The following is a 16,940-nucleotide window of genomic DNA, read 5'->3' on the forward strand; positions in this document are numbered from 1 at the left end:
ACTTTTACTTGAAACTTTTACGATCTCTGACTTTAGACACGAAACACAAGGAGATTTTTACCTTAGGTCCTTTCTGCTGTATTCTTTTTCAATGTAAATATAGATATTTATACTTTCTCTTCTTTGATTTTATTCTTCCCACTGAGTGAGGGGAGAAAGCGCTGGCCGGTCCTCCTAGTCGAGGAGGAGCGGTTCTCCCGTCCCCGAAGCTGCGGGACGAACCGCTGCCTCCGGAGTCCTGGCGACGGGTCCTCGGGCAGCAGTGAGCCCCCTGTTCATGGATCGGGCCATCCGGGCCCGATCCGATCGCAAATGCGACCTTCGGAGGGGGTAGAAAAGGATTCGCCTGGCAGAGCCCTGCCAGACACGTCCTGCCGCGATCTCCACCAAACCGGAAGCCCCCAATAGGGAATTCCATGGGTGGCAAGGGGAGGATTCCCGCCTCGGGATGCCCCCAAGCGCATTCAGGCAGGCTCTGCCAGCTCCAAGGTGAGGGAAAGCAATGCTGCGCTTCTCCCTCTGCGGATCCTGAGGTGCCCGGGCGGACTGCGCGCAGCCTGGAAAGAAGCACCCGGACATCGCCCTTGGGCTGGCCGCTGCCTCCAGAAGTGCCGAGGCAACCGAAGCTTTGCCCAATGCCATCATCTCCCCTCAGCAAGTGCGTGCCTCACCCACCCCCGCCGCGGCGCCCCTTTACCTTGGTGGGCCCTCTTGCTCTTTCTTCCTCCCCGCAGAGACCTCCAGCCAAGCTGGGTTAGGGGCGGGGAGGGCGGGGCAGCAGCAGAGAGCCCAGAATACCCTCCTTCCAGCCTCTTCCCAAGGAGGCTCGTTGGGAGAAAAAAAACGGGACGTTTTTCAAATGGAGCGGGATGCGGGACAAATGATCGAAAAGCGTGACTGTCCCACTGAAAGTGGGACATCTGGTCACTTTACTCAAGACCTATCTATGTCGCCAGGCATGGGATAACTAGTGTATCCCCCACCTCTAACCATTGAAAGTTATGTGTGGTTATGATTGTGTAGTATCAATTGTTTTTTAAGGTACTGTAATGGGTTTTAGTTACACTTTTTAGTTATTAGATTTGTATCTATATTGTTCCATTGTTGTTGTCAGCCGCCCTGAATCTTTGGAGAGGGGCGGCATACAAGTCTAATTAATAATAATAATAATAATAATAATAATAATAATAATAATAATTTATTATTATTATTATTATTATTATTATTATTTACAAAAAACAGTAATACACAGCAAACGAGATTGACATGCTGGATTTCGTATTGCAATATCACAAGTCGAACACTTCCCAAGCATCTAGGGCTATGTGATGTATTTTCGTATGATGCAGTCAGAATCAAGTACGGTGGCCTTTTGCAATGGACAGACCGTGATTTTTGTCAATGTTTATTGTTTCCAAATGCCAGCTGAAATCTTTTGGCACGGAACCCAGTGTGACAATTACCACTGGGACCACCTGTACTGGTTTATGCCAGAGTTGTCGTAGTTCGATTTTAAGATCGTAATACCGGCTACCTTTTTCTTGTTGTTTCTCATCAATTCGACTGTTGCCTGGTATGGTGACATCAACGATCCACACTTTTTTCTTTTCCACAATCATGAGGTCCGGTGTATTGTGTTCCAAAAATCTTGTCAGTTTGAATTTGAAAGTCCCAAAGTGTTTTGGCCTGTTTGTTTTCAACTACTTTCTCAGGTTTATGATCCCACCAGTTCTTTACCACCACATTATTATTATTATTATTATTATTATTATTATTATTATTATTATTATTATTATTATTATGTCGGTACAACACAGCAAACGAGATCACTATGCTGGATTTTGTATTATTATTATTATTATTATTATTATTATTATTATTATTATTATTATTATTCCCCAAGGGTGAAAATCAGCTAGTCAGCACGCGCATGTGCGTTGGAGCTGATACAGGGCAATGCCTCATGGGCCCTCCGATATGGCTCTATGCGCCACCTGTGGCACGCATGCCATAGATTTGCCATTACTGTTATATCATTTCATTCAATGTGCAGGTAATAGGGCACATACACATGCAGATGTTAATTTTACTGTCACTTGAAGGCAATATCATAGTGGCTTTGGAGTTGCAGTGGTCCTTTCTTCAAGATTACATAAATTCTCCAATCTTCTCTTCAACCTTTTTTTTATTAGCTCCAGTTACTTCAAAAATCTAGGATGAAACAAAAGTCAACACAGTTAACGGAAGAGCAGGAATTTGAGGAAGTACTTCTCTCATGTGAGCTTCCTCAGGTACTTTTAAACCCCCTTTTGGAGTCTTTCCTTTATAGAGTTCCAGTAATCAGCTCAGTGCTGCAACGTTTGCCCAGAGAATCTCAAGCTTCCATTAATGCTATTTCACATCAGCAAAAGGGGATTAAATAAACAGCAAAATTAAATAAACAGCTAAAGGTGATCAAAACACTGATTTTTATTAAGTTACAATGGACTACTGGCTCTGACAAATTTGAAATAAGACTTTGGATTTAATTACGGTATACATTTTTATTTTTTGCCTTTGTTTTGAATTTAAAAAACACAATAAGATTACAAAAAATGAATATTAGAAGGAATTAAAGAAAGAAAACATATTTAGAAAACTATCTTTCCTGCTATCTATTGGTCATCTGGATTGTTGCAGTATAACACTGTTAGCTGTAACATAGAATGACTATCTAATTCCAATATATTTTTCACTCCTATGCTTTTTTATCATTTTTAAAAAACTACTGTTGTTAGTGTTCACTAATCTATTTGATTTAAAAAAAAATTGTCTCAGAAATGCTAACCATCCTACTAATAAGCTGAGGTAAAAAAGAACTAGATAGTCCTTGACTTATGACCACAATTCACCCCAAAATTTTTGTTGCCATATGAGACATTTGCTAAGTGAGTTTTGCTCCATGTTACGATCTTTCCTGCCACAGTTGATAAGCGAATCACTGCTAGTGTTAGGGTAGTAAGATGGTTGTTAAGTGAATGTGGCTTCCCCATTGATTTTGCTTCTCAAAAGGTGGCAAAAATGGATCACATGATCCCGAAACCTTTAACCATCATAAATATGAATCAGTTGCCAAGCCCTTATATTTGATCACGTGACCATGGGGATGCCACAATGATCGTAAGTGAAAAATCGTAAGAGTGAAAAATTGACACAAATTTCTTTTTTCAGTTGTCTTGTAACTTAGAAGAGTCACTAAATGAGCACTTGTACGTCTACCAGTATCTGTAATTCAAACTGGAAAAAGAGAGCTGAGATTTCTCTCAAAAAAAGCTAATCTACTTTTCCACTCGCTTGATAAAAAGGATACGTGTGATGTGTATACAGTATTCCTTTTTCACCTTATCCTTAAGGAGAGAATATTAAAATCACATATAAAACAGCACTGGGGTCTTCAGCCAAGCAGGTGGTTCAAAGAATGTTTTTCCTCTGAATATGCTTTGTTGTTTTATTTCCATAAATGCAAATTCAGAAATAGCTACCACCATATTACTCAGTAATAGAGAGACCAAAAAAAAGGAGCATATTGTTTAATGTCACAGTAGTGAAAGTTCTAATCAGATAACAGTTTGGACCTTCTTGGTCTGCAGACACGGCACTGTCAAATATGGATTTTGTTCTTCACATTTCTTTTAAAAAGTTGGATTGGACAGTTATACCAATAAAGGTCTCTGTCAGTGGTGGATTGCTACCAGTACGGTAGGGTTCTACAAATTGGTACCGGTGGCAACGGGAGGGCCCGCCCACCCACCCCGGATGCTTATGTGCATGCACAGAAGTGTTGCGCACATGCGTGAGTGAGCGCACAAACTGGTAACAATGGGATTTAGAAGCCATCTGTGTTCTCTAAATTGCATTGCAATGGCCGGTCAGGTCCCACAGAGTTGGCCTTCTCCGGGTCCAGTCAACCAGACAATGTTGTTTGGCAGGGCCTAGGGGAAGAGCCTTCTCTGTGGGGGGCCCGGCCGTTTGAAATCAGCTCCCCCCAGAGATTCGTTCTGCCCCCACCCTCCTCACCTTCCGCAAGAGTCTTAAGACTCACCTATGTCACCAGGCCTGGGGCAATTAGATCTTACCCCACCAACCAATAAATGTGATGCATGGTGTGATTGGATTGTCTGATTGAGTAATATATAGGGTTTTTAGCTGTAGTTTTTTAATGTATTAGATTTATTTTGTACACTTTGTTTCTATATTTATTCTGTGAGCTGCCCCGAGTTTTCGGACGGCATACAAATCTAATTAATAATAACTCCAGATGATGGACATCAGAGATGTAAGCATGAGGAGTTAGCTGTCTAGCCCTACTGTTCCAGATGGCTGGAAACCTGCAGAGTTTCCCAGACTTTCCAGTAGAAAATTATGTAAGAGTTTGTGAGCCAAAGTTTACGCCGATTTGTCCCTGTCTCTTCTTAACAATTTTTGGGCTGTACAGATAGTCCAGTGATGGCCAGCAGTCGGTGCAGTCAGGAATCAGCAATTTGCGCTGATTTTTTTGCTTCTGCGCATACGCAGAAGCACAAATACCAACAAAAATGGCCAAAATCTCATTCTCACGCGCATCCTCACATGAGATTTTGCTTTCTGCGCATGCACAGAAGCCAAATCTCACGCCAAAGGGTGCACTTAATTCCGCCGGATATGCCCATGCCTGCTACAGCCTTGGAGGGTGCATCGGTAGTGCTGAAGACAAGCGGCCCTTCACTGCCTGGGATCATGTGATCATCTGTGGCCGCCTTCTGATGAGCAAAGCCAATGGGGAAGCCAGATTCTTGTACACGTCTATTGGAGAAGGGCGGCTTAGAAATTTAAATTTAAATACATATATAAATAATAAAGAACTCACTTAACAATCGTGTTACTAACGCCACAGCTGCAGTGATTAACTTAACAACTGTGGCAAGAAAAGTCATAAAATGGGACAATATTCACTTAACAACTGCCTTAGTTAGTAACAAAAATTGGGGCTCATGGAGAGCTACCTGTACTCCTGCAGAAAAGCTACTTAACACTTCAACAGACCCCAAAGTATTCACTCCTGGACTGTACTCAAGAATCACTAACAAAAATAGTTTTCCTAAATGACATTTAGATCTGTGCAGGTCCCATGACTGCAATTTGAATAATATGCAAGGGGTTGGTTGAACTCTTATGTTAAATAGAAGTTTTTTGGTTTCCTCTTCCCCATTAATAATATTCATGCATATGTATAACGAGTGAAGAAAAGTCTCAGGAGAACCATTAGAGTTAGGAGACAACTGCTATAAGCATAGATTTGGTGAGAGAAAGCAATGCATTAAACCTAGATGGTGGCTCAGTCAGGAAATTCATTTCAGACCTTGCTTCTAACCTGTATTCGCAGTTTTAATTTATACGCGTACTTAAAAAATAAGTCCTAGTAAAGTTACTGGGGCCTATTCTAAAGCAAAATGGCAAATCAAGGCACTTTTCTAAGGTTTATTTATTTTATTTTTATTTATTTACTTACTTACTTACTTACTTACTTACTTACTTACTTACTTACTTACTTACTTACTTACTTACTTATTTTGTCCAATACACAATACATATAGAAGAGAATAGACATGTAGTAATATATATTAAGAAAATATATAAAAATAGAGGAGGAGAAGATATATGAAAGGAAGAAAATATATAAGATATATGAGATAAAGGAAAGACAATTGGACAGGGGACGAAAGGCACACTAGTGCACTTATGTACGCCCCTTACTGACCTCTTAGGAACCTGGAGAGGTCAATCGTGGATAGTCTAAGGGAGAAATGTTGGGGGTTAAGGGTTGACACTATTGAGTCCAGTAATGAGTTCCACGCTTCGACAACTCGATTGTTAAAGTCATATTTTTTACAGTCAAGTTTGGAGCGGTTAATATTAAGTTTGAATCTGTTGCGTGCTCTTGTGTTGTTGCGGTTGAAGCTGAAGTAGTCATTGACAGGTAGGACGTTGCAGCATATGATCTTGTGGGCAATACTTGAATCGTGTTTTAGGCGTTGTAGTTCTAAGCTTTCTAGACCCAGGATTGTTAATCTATTTTCGTAGGATATTCTGTTTCAAGTGGAAGAGTGAAGGGCTCTTCTTGTGAAATATCTTTGGACGTTTTCAAGGGTGTTGATGTCCGAGATGTGGTATGGGTTCCAGACAGATGAACTGTATTCAAGGATGGGTCTGGCAAAAGTTTTGTAGGCTCTTGTGAGTAGTGTGAGATTGCCGGAGCAGAAGCTACGTAGGATCATGTTAACAACTCTAGAAGCCTTTTTGGCTATATTGTTGCAATGGGCTTTAGCACTTTGAATCCACCACTGGTTTCATGTATGTTGGAAAACACTTTATAATTTGGGTGAGTGGGCATTATGGGGGGGGGAGAGAGAAGGAGGAAGGATAATCGGTATGTTTGCCACCTTAAACTATTTTTTTTAAAGGCTGGAAATAAATAAATTTGTGTATTTGAGCTCTCTCTCCTCCACACTCCCCCTCTCCTTCCCTCCCTTCTTCCAGGAGATTTTGGTGGAATTCTATAATACATTTATTGCCATCATTATGTTGGGCAAGTTATTGCATTTTAGACTTATTTTTATATCTGCAATGCAGGTATAATATACCAGATCCATACAATAAGAAATTTGTTAATCAGACAAACAGCGTGCAAAGGTGATAATTAAGTATGACAAGGACTAAAGTATAATTGAGAGTTCAGGTTTACAATTTTTCCTCCTTATGCATGGGTGTGCAAAATCCCTCCTTTGGTTATTGAAGCAAAAATCTTTGACATCTCTTCATAAATTTTGAAATATTTTCTTTAGTTTGTACCAAAGTGTTCAATGGTGCAACAGGTGTTGCCTGACTAGCTGAGAGAGAAGAAAAACTGCTTTTTGATTGCATTTGCTGATTCAACTGTAGAACAAAAAATCCACAAAGTCTTTCTACTAATGTTATCTTCAGTTGTAAAATGCCAATAGTCTCAGTTTAGTTTATAACGTAGCAGGTAATGTTCTACCCCAAAGAGTGAGATTGGGTGAGATCATCCAAGGGCATGGGGTGAGGTATCATCAGTACGCTGATGATACCCAGCTTTACATCTCCACCCCATGTCCAGTCAACGAAGCAGTGGAAGTGATGTGCCGGTGTCTGGAGGCTGTTGGGGCCTGGATGGGTGTCAACAGACTCAAACTCAACCCTGATAAGACGGAGTGGCTGTGGGTTTTGCCTCCCAAGGACAATTCCATCTGTCCATCCATCACCCTGGGGAGGGGAATTATTGACCCCCTCGGAGAGGGTCCGCAACTTGGGCGTCCTCCTCAATCCACAGCTCACATTAGAGAAACATCTTTCAGCTGTGGCGAGGGGGGCGTTTGCCCAGGTTCGCCTGGTGCACCAGTTGCGGCCCTATTTGGACCGGGAGTCACTGCTCACAGTCACTCATGCCCTTATCACCTCGAGGCTCAACTACTGTAATGCTCTCTACATGGGGCTACCTTTGAAAAGTGTTCGGAAACTTCAGATCGTGCAGAATGCAACTGCGAGAGCAATCATGGGCTTTCCCAAAAATGCCCATGTAACACCAACACTCTGCAGTCTGCATTGGTTGCCGATCAATTTCCGGTCACAATTCAAAGTGTTGGTCATCACCTATAAAGCCCTTCATGGCACCGGGCCAGGGTATCTACGAGACCGCCTTCTGCCGCACGAATCACAGCGACCAGTTAGGTCCCACAGAGTGGGCCTTCTCCAGGTGCCGTCAACAAAACAATGTCGTTTGGCAGGCCCCAGGGGAAGAGTCTTCTCTGTGGCGGCCCCGGCCCTCTGGAACCAACTCCCCCCGGAGATTAGAATTGCCCCCACCCTCCTCGCCTTTCGTAAGCTCTTTAAAACCCACCTCTGCCGTCAGGCATGGGGGAACTGAGATATTCTTTCCCCCTAGGCCTTTACAATTTGTGCATGGTAAGTTTGTTTGTATGTATGTTTGGTTTTACAAATAAGGGTTTTTTAATTGTTTTAGTATTAGTTTTAGTATTGGATTTACATGATGTTTTATATTACTGTTATTAGCCGCCCCGAGTCTACGGAGAGGGGCGGCATACAAATCCAATAAAGAAAAGAAAGAAGAAAGAAAGATAAGTAAAGTATAATCCTCCAGAGAAACGAAATGATTCTCAGTCATCCAGGTTATGGTCGGACCATGATCAGTACTGAAGAAGCTTCTTGGATGAAAAGTGAAACTCTTCAAGCAAAAACAAGAAAATCCAGTTGCCTTTTGAAAAAGCACCTTTGGGACATGATGCCAGTGAACAACATCAACCACAACTTGTCTCAAAATATTGGATAACAAGGTTCTACCACTGTCTGATACAAATTTACTAGATTAGACAACTGATTGTAGATTTGGGAATATTCATTCACTGAACGTAATGTTTCTAGCTTTCAATTAATATTTTCTCATAAGCAGAGCTGTGAGGGCCACAATTTAATTTAATGTATGCCACCCAATCCCAATGGGACTCAATCAGGGCAACAAATGCAGAACTCTGAAGTCTACTAAACTGTGTTTTTAGGCCACACATACCTTGTCTCCTTTCACGAAGAACTGAAATGTTGGCAGAACAACAATATTGCAGAGGACAGCTACATCCTGTTAAAGAGAGACCAACCCATATGCCATAAAGTTCTAGACCTTATTCAGATACATTAGCCACTACATTTAAAAAATGCTTCTAATAAAAAATAAAAAGGACATTTTATACAGCCTCCCAAGACCTACCTATACTATTCCCTAATTTTGTTGTCAGCTTGAAAAATCACATTTGATATGGCTAAATAATTGCCTTTGTGCTTATGTTAAAGGTTTTTGCTGCCTTTCACTTGCATCTTATAAAGTAAATTTCTTTTTTATTGTCTTTATTTCTGCTTATCACTATTACAATGCATTAGCCTACAACCTTACAAGGATGGTAGGGCTCCCTGTCGAGGGTAAACAGCAAAGAATCAACATTTGCATAAGGATTAATTTATGGGTGTGTTGACATCTTTAACATGAGCCTTGATTAGTTATTGCTGGCCCAGGGAAGTTTGATTGATTAATATATAGCCTGAGAGGCTATGGACAAAAATGAGTAAAATTGTGCTTTTATGTCAGCAAGGTGATAAAAACAGAGCTGAACCAATCAACTTGCTGTCAACAATTGCAAGAAGAAATAAGAGGAAGAGATGCTCTTCTATTGCCATCCATTGTTACCAGGCAAAGTTGGGTTGAAGTGATAACCCAAATCCTTGAGAAACAGCCAAGGGAAGAAAGACAAGTTAGATGCCTTCTTTTTGCATCTTTTTTATGCCTGGTGGTAAAGACTTGAAAAGTTAATAAGGAAACAGCATAAGATATTTCCAAGATGGTAATAGTTTAAAAGTATTTCTCAATCACTACAACTTTAAAAGTATGTGTGTACCCAGAGAGCTTATGCATTGGAGACATGTATGTCCAATTACACTTGGCCAGTAAAGAATTTCCTCTCCTCTCCTCTCCTCTCCTCTCCTCTCCTCTCCTCTCCTCTCCTCTCCTCTCCCCTCCCCTCCCCTCCCCTCTCCTCTCCTCTCCTCTCCTCTCCTCTCCTCTCCTCTCCTCTCCTCTCCTCTCCTCCCCTCCCCTCCCCTCCCCTCCCCTCCCCTATTCTATTCTCCCCTACCCCTACCCCTAGATTTATCCTTACCCTTATCCCTATTCTTCAACTTCCAGTATTCCTCAACACGTTAAGATTGAGAAACTGGCTAAAAATGTTAAGATAAAAATACTGTATAATTGTAGGCAGAAATCACTTTGCAACTGTTCAACATTTGTGAACTCAATTATTAGGATTCTGCTAAGCCTAGTACACAACTTTTTTAGGGGTGATGGCTTGTTGATAACATTGTATGTTTAGATGACATGAGCACTGCAAGTTAACGTGGGCTTAATAGGATTTTTTTAATATATTGCTGCAAACATGATTTTATAAAAAGAGTTAACAAAATGACATTTCTAGCTGGGAGTTGTCCAGTATTAGGAGATTCTAGTTCTCAAGGACTCAGTGGTCAGTGTTGTGCAGGTCCAGAATTTGCTTTCATTCAATGTTCCAAAGACTGATAATCTCCCTTTAGTAGTTAATTGGGTTAGAGTAACTGATAATAACCAAGCAGTTAAGATTCTAACACAATTGTTTTTATCTGTTGCCCTCTAAGAACAAGAAGTTACTGTTGGCTTGCTGTTTAACTTCCGAATGTTTTGCCCTCAGACTCGGTGACATCTTCAGTGTTACTTAGGTTGAAGTGTCTTGCTTCAGTTCCTCTCCATTTTTATTACTCTCATGCGGTTACGTGGTCAGTGGGTCGTGGGATCATCTGGTCATGACCTGTGACATGCATGCTGTGCGACTGGCTGGAGATGTCATGTGAAGGTGGTGAAGATACGGTCAATGGTACTGTTCATTGGTTGCTTGCTTGATAAGGCCCCTTATTGGTTTGTAGGCTTTCTCAGAAATCCTGCTGGGGATGTTAGCTAGCTTGGTGATGAAATGTTTCGAAGCTATACAATAAGCCTGGAGAATAAACCAACTACACCAAGATGTTGGTATACTAACATCTACCACCTGAGTGATAAATATTTTCTGTCATTTCTAAGAAGTTGAATTAGGAGTTTCATCATTCTAACTAGGGCTCCAGAAGGCTGCTCAAGGAGGCATCTAATCCTTCTGGATTGAGATACTTACTTCTGCCAGGTCTACATCGATGATACAGAAAAGGACATTTTCATATCGAGCAGCCAATTCCTTCAGGACAAAAATGGAACAAAATTTAGATATGAAATATGGCCCAAATTGGCCTAAACTTTAAATGTTTTTCATTGTATGGTATAGTTCCACTTTTGGTTTTTCTCTCCTTCCTCTTTCAGTATAAAATCATACCTCTAAGAAAAATACTGAAGAGTTACAAAGACAATAGATGAAGTGACATCATGAATTTCAAGATATTGAAACAAGGATTTTGTTTATTTAGCATGAAATTATTGCTTTGGAGATTGGAAAACTAGATATGGGTTATTTCAACCCATAAAGACCTTTATGACTTGGTATCCTATTAACTACAGGATGACATCTTTCCACGAAACTTTTCCTGACTACTTTGATTGTGCTGGAGGGAAAAAAGCAGAGGGCTAACACCATTTTTGAGAGGTTACGGGGCTAAAATCTGATGTTTTTCTATGATGAGGCCAGTCTTTTGAATAGACCTCTCACTTCAGTTTTATTCCCCCTCAATATTATATATTATAAAATACTGTGTTTTATGTTCTTGTGCTCCATTATTAAGGTGAGCTGCCCCAAATCTTATAATTAGGATAGGATATGAATCTGATAAATACACACACACACACATATATATATATATATGCCTCTCAACTTATGCTGAAAAAGCACCAGGTAATCAACTTGTCTTAAATACTTCAGCCAAATCATTCAAAGGATTTTATATTTTGATACATTAAAATCAAACACCTCTTCTGTAATTGCCCTCCTGTTGGATTCTTAATCTTTTACTTTCTGTTTACAGTATATGTAGTCTATATCTGATGCTTGAGTGGTATCCCTAAGTACCTATAGCTATGACTTAGATATGAGATGTTTAGCGTCAAGTAGTATCCTGCTAAAAAGACACTAGGAAAATGTACACATTGGCAAGGGTCTTGCACCGTTCTTGTATCTTGTTCTTCTCCTTTGCTCAATTCAACGAAGAGTGCAGCTCCCATCCTATGCTGGGAAAAACACTGCTTTTGAATTGCTGTCATTCACACATTTGTTAAAAATGATCTTAGGTTAAAGTCTCCCTCAAATTCAGTTCGATTCCCAGAAATTACAGGGATTCCTTCATGTTGTTCATTTTGGCACAACACATATCGGTAAGTGGTTTGTTGTTGGCTTCTTGTGGGATTTTTAAAAAGGTCTTCAATTGCTATCATTCCTGCTAGATATGGTCCCATCGATTTTGGTGAGAGTCCACAAAGGCAAACAATTATCTCTTCTTCCCTATCCCCACTCATACTCCTGTACCTTTGCCAATTTTTGTTTAAAAAAGATTTTTTCTTGCATATAGCTTTTAACAGAGGCTCTTTATAAGTGTGGAATGGATGGTCCAGATGAACAAAATAATGTCCATTTCTTTTCTGGTTTTGACTACATCATGCCATATCAAATAAATGTCTGAATTACAATACAGAGAATATACACTGCTCAAAATAAAGGGAACACTTAAAAAACAGAATATGACTTCAAGTAAATCAAACTTTTGTGAAATCAAACTGTCCACTTAGGAATCAACGCTGATTGACAGTCAATTTCACATGCTGTGGTACAAATTGAATAGTTGTGCAAATGAAATATTCAAAGAGAATATTTCGTTCATTCAGATCTAGGCTGTGCAATTTGAGTGTTCCCTTTATTTTTTTTTGAGCAGTATATATTATTTCCATTCACTTGCACTAGGATTATTTTTGTACAGATTGTCACTATATCAACTGTTTAGACCTGTCTAACCAATTATACAAACAGACTAAAGGAACTTACAAACTAATGCTAGAGCGGGGAGTGAGAGAAGACAGAAAGAAGACAGAGGTTCAAAGAAAGAATTTTGGGGAAAGTATTTCCGGCAAAGGGAACAAGGCCAAGCATGCATAGAGGTACCGTATGTTTCTTACCATGTTGCCAAAAAAGATGACGCATGTGTCAAAATGTCATAACGTGTTTTATCAGTCCTGCCTCAAGAAGGACATTTATGTAGAGATACTGTCCTTTTGCTAGGCGGTTTCAACCATTGGTCTGCCCTAAAAAAGTATTATTGTCTTTTCCATTATCATGTTGATATTTACAAATAACTGCTCACAAGACTAATTATTTACTTTGGGGGGACCTACATATTGAAAAGTTTTTTTCTAAATAACTGCAATAAATCAAGTACATAATAAAAACGATAAATTTAGCAAGACACGGATTTGAGCAAGTGCAGTTGTATTTAAACTTCATTTAAGTTGTGGGGAAGAATAGAGGGTTGAGGAAGGAAGTACTTTCTAGAATGTCTACTGGGAGGGAAAAGAAAAGGAATGATACAGAAAATTGAAGGGGTAAGAAAAATATCACTTTGGATATATAGGAAAAAGTCAGGCAGAAGGACGCAAGTTAACGAGGAGAAAGCTCAAGGGACTGAAATGTCTGAAAGGAAAATTTAACTAGTTCTGAAATACTGTATATCAGAGCTACACTTTGGAAACTACCCAGCCCAATCAGCAAACCAGCCCAATCAGCAAACCAGCCCAACCAGCTAACCAACCCAACCAGCCAGCCACAGACCAATAGATATGGAGTTGAAGTCTTCAGTGAAACACAGTAGCAGTAGGAAGTCATAGAAAAATATATTTATTTATTTTCTACTTTACTATACATATATCACACTAGTATCTCACTAGTATCTCATTACAACTATCTCAGTTACAATAACTCACAGGAACCAACAGATCAATACAGCAACTTTAGAGCACACTTCACACAGAGTAGGATCAGAGATCAGAGAGCGAGCGAGCAAGGAGCAGAGAGCTCTTGCATATTTAAATCCTTTTCATCTGATGAGGTTGCTGCATGCTTAATTGCCTCAGAATGACTCAGCATTCTCTACATAGGCCTTCCTTCTGCATTGAGATATTACCTCAGAAAATACTTAATTCTGATTTATAGATCTGATTTATAGATCAAATTCTAATACAGGCTTGAGATACAGGCTCTGAAGGGATGTCTACAAAGTTAAGCCTCAAAAAATGAAATTAAATTGTGAAGTATATTTCCCTTGCTTGGTGATAATGAGGGAAGTAAGATCAAACCATTATGTTGCAGTCAAGGAAGTCCAATTTTTTCTAAGGTAGGCTAAGATCTATTCTTTTGCCAAAAAAAGTTTTTTTAAAAAAAATGAACAGGTTTTGTAGCCTGAAAAAGTTTTAAAATCTCTAACCAGTTCAAGACTGCATACTTTGAAGAACAGAGTTTTGTAGTCCAGATCTGGAAGCTCCAAATGCACATTTGGGATGCAAATGATCACTGGTACAATCCCAGGCTTTCTTGGATTGAAGACAAAACAGGAAGTCATTTGCAAGAGAGATACCGTGAAAATCTGCCGCCAAATAAAACGGACAGCATCATTGTAGGCTGGCAATACTATGGTTTGATGTGAGGCAGCATCCCATGATTAAGGGAGAGAAGCAAAGGGACTACTAGCGCACCACAACATATGGATATTTTTCTGTCGCATTGTGGCTTCACTTACATAAAGAAAAGGACGAACAAGTTTGCAAGGCCCACACCATTTTGCTGTAAAGTTCGCCACAACAAGGCGGGGTCCTGCCCTCCTCAGAAATTCCGCAAATTCTTTCTGTTTGGGAAGCAAGTGCAGAATGATAATAATAATAATAATAATAATAATAATAATAATAATAATTTATTAGATTTGTATGCTGCCCCTCTCCGAGGACTCGGAGCGGCTCACAACAATAAAACATCATATACAAATCCAATGTTAAAACAGTCTTTAAAAAAACCCTATTAAAACAGTCATACAGCCCAAACACACCATCCATAAAATCAAAGGCAGCTAAGGATATATCAATTCCTCCATGCCTGGCGACATAGATGAGTTTGCAAAAGTTTGCAAAAGGCAAGGAGGGTGGGGCCAGTCCTAATCTCCGGGGGCAGCTGATTCCAGAGGGCCGGGGCCGCTACAGAGAAGGCTCTTCCCCTGGGTCCTGCCAGATGGCATTGTTTCATCGATGGGACCCGGAGAAGGCCAACTCTGTGGGACCTAATCGGTCGCTGGGTTTCTTGCGGATTCATGCAATCAGCATGCCTTTATTTATAATTATTTTTCATATTAGGTTAAATCTCATTGTTTAAGGGGTGTGATGGCTCAGTGGTTCAAGATGCTGAGCTTGTCAGCAGGAAAGCTGACAGCCTGCATTCGAGACCTGAGTGCTGTTTGATGGGGTGAGTTCTTATTACTTGCCCTAGCTCCAGTGTTGGGCTCCTACGGGTACGGTCAGGTATGCAGAGGAGCGGGCTACCATTCCCGACCCTACTGGAATGGGCCGGGAGTGTGCCCCCACTTCCCCTCTTGAATGCGCACACACGCACCAGCACTATTTCCAAGCTTGTTCAGCGAAAAAGCCTGGAAATGGGCAAACATGCCCACTTGCTGCTGCCCGCTGCTGTTTGCCTCCCCACTGCCCACTTGCTGCGCTTGCCTCTTGCTCTTCTGGCGAATGGTGGCAGTACGGGCGGTGGGGGGAGCTGGCACGAGAGGTGAGCAAGGGGCGAACGGCGGGAGAAGGCAACGCTCATGGCGGGGCAGGGCAGGCATAGGTACGGGGAAGCGCCAGTGGCCAGCACCGGAACGGCGTTCCGTTCGGTTGAGGCTGGGGCCCACCATTGGATATGCAGAACTGGTAGAAAAATGTTGATTTTTTTTCTTTTTCCCCCTTTTGGGCTCTGGGTATGTTTTTCCTATCACAGTAAATGAGGTTGAATGTGTATAATTTAAGAAGAGCTGTGCATGCGTGTACATACACTTTATATAGTAGATAATGTATATTTTGGGTGCCTGTAATAAGTATGTAAACATATGGCATATTAAATAGTATATTTTGGGTGTTCAGTAATAGTAAATAGGGAAATTGTATCTCTTTGAGGTATGGAGAAGCCAGGCACCCTAACCCTAACCCAAACCCTTGATGTGAGTGATGTCAAGTTGGCCACCTTTAAGCCAGTCACATTAACTTTGAGCCACCCCCGGTCATATGATCATCAAGTCACTCCCACCTGGTCGCATGGCCAGCAAGCCACACCCACAAAATAAGCCGCACCCACAGTGTGGTAGTAAAAACTTTTTGCAGCCCTTCACTGCCTAGCTCCTCCCCATGTAGCAGTTCAAAAGAATGCAAATGTGAATAGATAAATAGGTACCACTTCGCTCGGAAGATAACAGTGTCCTCTGCACCTCAGCATATAGTCATGCTGGCCACATGACCATGGAAGCATCTTCGGACAACACTGGCTCATTCGGTTAAGAAACAGAAATGAGCTCCAACCCCCAAGAGCTGAGTATGTAGCCATCTCAATTTAATCACCTTCCTTGGTTTATCTGAGAATTTGAGTCTTTTCTATAAATTGGTGTAAGTCAAAGTCATCCTCTCAGCTCATAGCTTCAGAAATATGCAGCCAAGTTAGAAAATCTCTTTAGGTATTGGTGAGCTTAGATTTCTACCCAGTATCAAACTGAATCGATAGCAATCTATATCGAAATACAGTACTTGCCTCATTGTGCACTTTTGACAACATTGCGAGTGCCTCCAAAAAAACCTCACTTAATACTTCTTTTCTTGTCTCACTAGTATTCATCTCAGAATGATTCAAATAGGGTCAAGTTGACACCATGCTATTATGACATAGTAAAGTATGTCATTTATGATCCTTTCAATATTCAGATAGCTGAGGAGCTTGCCAAACTACATGCCTATTCGGGATAAAGCTGAAATACATAGCTGAAGTTTTACAAGAACTCTATCACGTTCTTGGGTAAAGTTCATGGATTGTATTAGGCTGGATTCTCAAGATGAAGGGCGGCGCATTCCAGAGGAATAAGATAAATTCACTCTAGATATTTTATGTGAGAGAAAGAAGGTGGACACAGACCATCTCTAATAGATCTTAGAGTGTATGTTAGATGCACATAATAGAGTGCTTCGATTTGGCAAAATTCATTATAGATATGGGAACAATTAAAAAATTCAACTTGGAAGAATCACAGATAAGGAGAGTCTGGGCCATCAA

At 40.7% G+C, this 16,940-nt stretch overlaps 1 protein-coding gene and 1 long non-coding RNA gene across 2 annotated transcripts in view; one reads left to right on the forward strand and one right to left on the reverse strand.

The window, feature by feature from the left end:
- LOC139162266 (uncharacterized) overlaps positions 1-16,940 on the forward strand; it is a 60,721-nt gene that overhangs the window by 24,819 nt on the left and 18,962 nt on the right. The gene's annotated exons all lie outside the window — the stretch shown is intronic.
- LOC139162264 (thioredoxin-like) lies at positions 2,149-16,448 on the reverse strand. Its single transcript, XM_070742444.1, has 5 exons — positions 16,425-16,448; positions 14,386-14,490; positions 10,794-10,853; positions 8,621-8,686; positions 2,149-2,211 (listed from the first exon to the last, which is right to left on the reverse strand). Exons 1-5 carry the CDS (start codon positions 16,446-16,448, stop codon positions 2,149-2,151), a joined length of 318 nt encoding a protein of 105 aa, XP_070598545.1.

Source organism: Erythrolamprus reginae, chromosome 2 (genome assembly GCF_031021105.1).
Source record: "Erythrolamprus reginae isolate rEryReg1 chromosome 2, rEryReg1.hap1, whole genome shotgun sequence".
Classification (NCBI taxonomy): domain Eukaryota; kingdom Metazoa; phylum Chordata; class Lepidosauria; order Squamata; family Dipsadidae; genus Erythrolamprus; species Erythrolamprus reginae.

What these genes read in the sequence shown, in the direction of transcription:
- LOC139162264 (XM_070742444.1), bottom strand. Translation starts at nt 16,448, where the DNA reads ATGTTGTCAAAAGTGCACAATGAG. An exon ending in TTGTTCGTCCTTTTCTTTAT is followed by an intron (nt 10,854 to 14,385) that starts GTAAGTGAAGCC and finishes TTTGTCCTGAAG; the next exon opens with GAATTGGCTGCTCGATATGA. An exon ending in TCGATGTAGACCTGGCAGAA is followed by an intron (nt 8,687 to 10,793) that starts GTAAGTATCTCA and finishes TCTCTTTAACAG; the next exon opens with GATGTAGCTGTCCTCTGCAA.